The 6,809-nt window shown below is 44.3% G+C and overlaps 1 protein-coding gene across 1 annotated transcript in view; it reads left to right on the top strand.

Moving 5' to 3' along the window:
* Positions 1–3,645: 3,645 nt before the first annotated feature.
* Positions 3,646–6,809, top strand: part of ADGRB2 (adhesion G protein-coupled receptor B2) — a 111,150-nt gene continuing 107,986 nt past the window's right edge. The window contains 2 exon segments of the mRNA XM_075047302.1: positions 3,646–3,736; positions 3,739–3,782. Coding sequence (XP_074903403.1) covers positions 3,646–3,736; positions 3,739–3,782 — 135 coding nt within the window.

Genomic DNA, 6,809 nt, shown 5'->3' with positions numbered 1-6,809 from the left:
AAAGATGGTACACACACAGAAATGCGGTCCATGAATAAATGCCTAGTATGGGTATTTTCCCAGACTAGCCCTCACGTACAGTTCAGTTTAACCACTGATTGCCTTGCTATTTTTTTATTAGGCTCTTTTGGAGGGAGAATCTCTAGTTACACACCAACATGCCTATCGTATTCACCATTGGCAGACCGTGCATATGCTGATTTTTGCAGTGTGGACTGGCACCATGTTCTCTTTGTAGGGCCATTGGTGTTGTCAGTGAATGAATCAAGACAAGTCATTTTAAGGCCTCTAATAAGCGGTTTCAGCTAGGCTACTTCTACCAAACATGTGTTAACTTAGTGCCCTGCCCCAGTAGTGACCTCATATGCTTTCAACTTGACATTATGTCTGTAATATTCAGCCATTGAAGGCTTTGAATACAGGTTTAGGGTCATACTCTGCTGTGATCTTTTGCTGTGGAGCACCAAAGGCTTTTGTTGGTCTGTGCCTGTAGTAGGTGTAGGCAGGTACCCATCTTTTACCAATACCTCAGCTGCTGGCGATGTGAACTGCCTTCACAGGATTTCTTCCTGTTCTAGACTTCTGCTTTTAGTCTGCAGCTTAGCTGCGCAAGAATTTTCAGAACACAGGTAATGGACTTTTAGAATTCTATTCCTGGAAGGGATTTATGAAATTAAGCAAAAAATAATGGTACTTGTCAAGCCCCTCGCTTTACAGATATGCCAACAGACCTGTTTGAGGTCCATGGCTGCACTCCACAAAACTCGGTCTGTACCCTGACTCAAGCTGTATTGTTGTACTGAGTTCCTTCCTCCCTTTAAGATGTGTAACGTTTCTGATTTCTTTAATAGATAAAGGAGATGCAAAAGTGTTTGTGATGTCAGTGCCTACATTAGGGAATTAACGTATCTGGTAATGTTTGAGTCCATGTGGAAGGTAGATGATGCTGAAATTGCTGAATTCTGGCCTTTACCTTCCCCTCACAAACTAGAAGCCTAATGTTCTAACTGTTTCTGCAAATTAAAATCGATGTTTTTAGTAAAGTGAAATACTGGTAGTTAAAGCTGATTTGACAAATGATGGAAGTCAAATTGGAGGGGAAGGTGTTGAGCTGGATTAAAAACCAAACCCCAAGCCCTTCCGAAGAACAATAAAAAAAATTTTACATGCTATATGTATAACTTTGCATTCTTCCCCCTAGTTTTACTCTGATTTATAATGTATTAATTATCATACACTGTGACTCTGCAACCTTAATTGAGGAAAAATAGTGAAAAGTGCAGACTGTCATACAGTGTAGACACAAATGGGGGGAGCAGAATTGTGACCGATGTCCAGTAGGCACAATACTTGGTTCAGCACTTGAACGTAGTGCAATAAAGTTCTTGCAGTAAAATGTCTTCCCTCTGGCTCTTGATGAATTTGTTGCAGCTCATTAATGTTAAATGTTCTTTAATCTCATTTGTAAAGGCCTTTGGACAAGTTTGCCCGTGCCCCTTGTATTAGTAATCACTGGGTACTACATGGCTTGGATTTGCTGGTGGGAAAGGCTGTTCTACATTTGAGAAGAGGGAACAGTGCTGCAGACAGGAACAGTTCTCTTCCTTTCAAATTACCTGTTTAAAAAAGTGTAAACTTACCCTTAAACAAACAAAACAAACCCCCAAACCAAGCAACAGCTCTGAACTTTCCCAAGAACTGTCAAAGATTTGTTGCAAAACCTTCTGTTGTGCCCTGGACAAGACTAGACACCCTGCCACCTGGCAGAGCGTGAATGGTGATATTGTTTTGGGGTAACAATGAGTGAGTTTCTAGAGTCCTGGATCCCAGTCAGTCTGCCTGCCTTGGTAGTGGAATACCACTGCATATCTGTATAATTTATTTAAATAATACTATGGTGCTATTTTCTGGGCTTCACAGATAACAATCCAATCAGCTTTGCTTTGCTGCCATCAAAGAAATATGTTACTTGCAAATCAGTATCGTGTTTCCAATATTTATCAGATTTTTTCCCACTAGTGTACTAGAACAAATTTTCAGTCCCTGTTGGCAGTGAGATAATAAACCACTTTGACTGTGAGACTGGCAGCAGTAACTGTGAAGTTCCAGCTCCTCTCTGTACTTGTATAGGTTTGTGGCTTGTTTGGTTTTTTTTATAACACCAAATTTTTTGCTTTGTTTGTTTTTCAAAGTTTCTGCCTTTTTGGTTACCATGCACAAAAGTGAAATATCTTGTTAATCAAAGGCTACTCAGTATGAAAAATATCTTGCACTTAATTGGAGCTGAGATACTCCTGTATGATATGAGTTACTTGTTTCTCTTGTTATTTTTTTTCTCTTAATATCTAGGCGGCTTCAGATACTGATACTTTAACTGGAGATAACATTTAATCACATGCATATTTATATCACTTAAGATGCTACTTTTGGAGCAATTAAGAATGATAAGCAGAGTGGAGTGACTCTGTATGGGGAAAGAAACTGCAGGAATCATGGTTGGCACTTTTATAATAGTGTATGTTCTTTTAACTAAAAAATTATAAATCATTTAACTTAGTCTTAATGCTTGCAAATCACTTCCAGAGAGCGTTTTAAGTACGTGTTCCTTGGGGGAGGGGAAGAACAGCTTTTTGTCAGTAAACAGATCTTGAAGTAAAATGTTAAGGTTTCTATCAAACCTGTTGTCTCTCTGGATTTGTGTAGTGTCACCATTCTAGACGACGATGTTCATGTGCATGCTAAAGATGGCCAGAGCCTTGGCTCTGAGTTGTGATGTTCCCTAACAAAGACAGAAAGATACTTGGACTAATGCACTTGGAGCACATGGTAATTTGCAGCCGAGCGCTATAGTAAGTGACTAGGCTCTGGTAAATGGGCTGCCATATTCATCTGTATGTCTTGGAGGCTGGTTTGGCTGAATTTGTAGGGATATGAAGTTGCGGGTATTAGCCCCTTGACTCGTCTGTGGAAGTGGAGATGTGAGGGAATGCTGTCTAGAACTGGATTTATGTCTGATTAAGTACCAAAGGGATCTAACAGGTAATGCTTTTCACAGGTGTATCTGGAACACCTTTCATTTTAGGCTGCCCAAGGGCTATGTAGACATCATTACCTTGATAGTCCTGTGTTAAATATTTTTGCGAAAACCAAAACCTTTGGTATGGAGCCAAATCTTAGGACCTTCCCTTGTTCTGACTGCTTGTTTCATCAGAACTTAAATCACCGTCATCAATGAATGAAGTGACGTAAGTGAAGTCTTAATTGTTTTTCATGCCATGTATTTAGTCTAGATCCTGCTACTACTAATTGGTGGGACAACATCAAAAAAGAAAACTAGGCTATGTCACAAAGTTACGGGCTGACAGACTTGTTGGTTGGTGCAGCTGTACCACCCAGGACAGGAGCTCCCCTTCCTGGGCTTTTGCATTTCTCTTTGGACGACTGAGCAGATCCTCATTTCAGGGTTGTGGTTGGTACTAGGTAATTGAGTCCCCGAGTGCTTTGCGGGGGTAGTGGTGTGACTGGCAAGGAGCTTGCCTCTTGAAGAAACAACTGTGGGTGAGATTTAGAGGCTGCTAGAAAAGCTGGTTTCTTTTGGCAGTGGCTGCAGTGATACTGGGAGGATAGCTAGAATTTGAGGTGGCTATGTCTGTGCCCTTTCTTACAGGGCTTAACTCTGTAGATGGAGACAAACGAGGGACACCGGGAGCCAACACCAGAGGAAAACCCCTGATCCAATCTGTGGATGGATTAGAAGAGCTCAACGGGGGGAGAAGAACCGGGTAAGGAATCACTTCTTCTCTGTCCTGCAAGGGAAACCAAAATCACTGAGTAATAACCTGAGTCCTTTAGGGCTGCACAAAGTCAACCGAGGGAGCGAATCTGGTCCCAGGATGTGGGACATCCTCTGTGGTTCCTGAAGTCGCTTTGCTGGAAAGCAGGGACTGAATGCTGATGACTGGAGTCCTTTACTGAAACAATCCTCTCGGTGACAAGCACCCTGAGGGGATGCGCATGCAGTGAGTTGGAGGATAGGATGTTGTGAAAGGCCCCCTGCTCCCAGCAAAGCAGGGAGGCTGGGGCTACTAACATCTGCAGTATTTTGCAGAGAATGGAGAGCACAGCGTGAACCCCTGGCTGAAATAATATTCAGAAAGCCCTTGTGCTGTCTTTGGCAAGGCCTTGCGTATGGAGCTTGTGACCTTCCTGGGCTACTGTTTTGTTTCTGTTTTTTATTGTCCTTGTTATCCAGAGGGCTGTCGGATCGTTAGCTTGCTGGGTGGCACGGCCTTGCTGAGCTGGTTATTCCAATTGACTAGACTTAGTGCTTTGGGGTACCTTTATTCTGCATGTAGGCTGACTCTTGTGCTACTTTGTGATTTATTGCCATTTCAATTTCAAATTTCAGTTTCTAACAATAAAAGGGAAGAGGACGTTCTTGTGTGGCATGTAAATGTCTTTAGGACTGAAATAAGAGATTTTCTTAGAGAAAATGGCAGCAGAGCCCATCAGGCTGGCACTGAGTGGCGTTGGGGGGAAATGTTAAAATAGCAGCAGCTTGTTGACATCCAGTCCTCGCTGCTGCTCAGCCCTGCTGCCTGTGAGCTTGAAGTGCTAGGAGTGCAGGCAGAGCCTCCTGCTTTTTTGAGAACTATGATGGGATCGATATGTTCCTGCAGAACGCTTCAATCCCATCATTTCAGCGTTTGGCAGGGAGGGGAGCATCTGTTTTGCTGGAAGATCTTTTGACTAGTCCTAATAATGAGAGATGAGCTTTTTTGTTTCTGTTGCTTGAGGGCAGTGAGTGAGTCAGTGGGTCTCCTGCCGTCAGATCAGGCGCAGGGGAGATAAAATGCAGCTTTGATGGACCCCCTGGGGATGGAGGGGCTGGCTGGTGCATTGGAGGAGTCAACCAGAGTGTATTGTACCGCAGAGCACCTGCTGCGTGACCCGTGCTGGAATAGCTTGTGGTGGGGCAGGTATACGCCATAGATTTCTTCCTTTCTCTCCTCCCTAGACGCCAAAACCAAGATGAAGGGTAACAAAATGTTGTCAGGCTAGCAGGAAAAAATCTGGAGGAAGAACTGCATAATGCACAACTTAATGATAATCGCTTTCTTCCCAACTGTTACTTTAGCTCCTCTGCCACTGGTCGCACTGCAAGCTGTGTGGGACAGGGACCTCGTGTTAGGAAAAGGCTTTTGGAGTGTTCCTTTTCATGTAATGCTAATTCGTATTCCTGGTATCTTTGCAACTGGGATTCAAAGTCAGGCCTGATCTTGCAGCCATGGAGTGGGGCAAGAAAAAAAGATTCTATTAAAAAAAAAAAAAATGTTGTCAAGGAAACTGCTCTCACAGTACCACTGTGCGCAGCCAATAAGGCACAAAGAAAAGTCTCCCCACAGCAGAGCTGCGTGCAGCACGGGGTAGGCTCCACAAACGTAATTGAGACAGCAGGAATTCAGTGCTAACTACAAAGCCTTGTTTTGATTACCGTGTGGACTCCATCCCAACCTGCTGTAGTTATTCTTTGTACCTTCATTAATGAGCCAGTCTTGCTTTCCTTTCTGTAAAGCTAGCCAGAAATTTTAAATAGGAGAAGGGGTCAGGAGGAAGGTGACAGAAATTACAGCAGACTTGCTTTTGGTAGCAGTATTCTTCCTGCAAGGATAATTACTTAAAGCAAGACGAATGCTCTGCATTTCAGTTAACTCCTCTCCAGCCTGCGTTAAATCCATTACAGGATGCCTTGCGTTTGACATTTGCGTCTTTGTCCTTAATGATGACAGTAAATTTAAACACCCCAGGAGGGCTGTGGATAGCTGCCAAGTCTCAGGATGCTGCTGCTGCTGCTACGACTCCTTTAACATCGCCCCACGGGTGAGGCTGGAGCTGCTTCGCCCGGGAGTAATGAGAGAGCTGGTGTCTCCCACATACTCACATCATAGGTGAAAGCTGCGCTCGCAAAAGCTAGATGTGACGCTGATAACCGGCGGTTGCTTCCTGGTTACTAGGTAATAGCACTGTCCCAGGTGAATCCTTCGTGCCTGCAAAGGTAATTTATCATATGGCTTTCCTGTTTGTGTTCTGCTAAGCTGAATCCAAGCCTTCCATTTATTTCAGGACCTCAGTAAGAAATCAAAGCAGGGTTGACAAAGGGCAGCAGAATTAAACTGTTTGCCTTTGCTTGGAAATGGCTTTAAATTAATTCTGGTGCTCGCGGAGCTGAGTCTGCTAGTGATAACTGGGATGGGAGGCGGTTCTGGGCAGCTGTTTTGCAAACAGCACTTGCACTTTCCTGCCTTCCTCTGCCCTGTAGCTGTGTAATAACTGATACGTCGCCAGAGCCCCCACAGCTTCTCTAAGTGCAGACATGCATTAAACTCCTCCAGGAGTGAAGTCCAAGGCGACTCTGCTGTGCTGCCAGGACACTTGCTTCCTGACCCCCATCCCTGCTGAGGGTCCTGCTTTACTGCCCTGAGCTGGGCGATCTGCAGGGGACCTGGTGTCCAGCTGCTGTGAATTCTGCCCTTGGATGCCGCAGTGCCAACGGGGCAATGACGGAGCTTCGTTGTGAATCTGGGCTGTTGTCGCTCCTAAACAAAGCAGCTCTCTAAGCCAGGCCTGCAGGGCTGTGAGACGAAATGCCATCTTTCCTCCAGCTCTCATGTTTATGTATATATGCTGTATACACTTCTATTATTCTACCTGTTTGATGGTAATGGGTGTTTGGGATAGAGCAGCTGCTAAAGAGGCACTCAGGGCGGTTCAAATCAGCAGGTGACATTTTTCACTGGGTTTATCTTTGA

The sequence above is a fragment of the Buteo buteo genome, chromosome 16 (genome assembly GCF_964188355.1).
Source record: "Buteo buteo chromosome 16, bButBut1.hap1.1, whole genome shotgun sequence".
NCBI lineage: Eukaryota > Metazoa > Chordata > Aves > Accipitriformes > Accipitridae > Buteo > Buteo buteo.
Note: the sequence above shows the minus strand (reverse complement) of the source record. Positions and strands in the feature narration are given on the sequence as shown.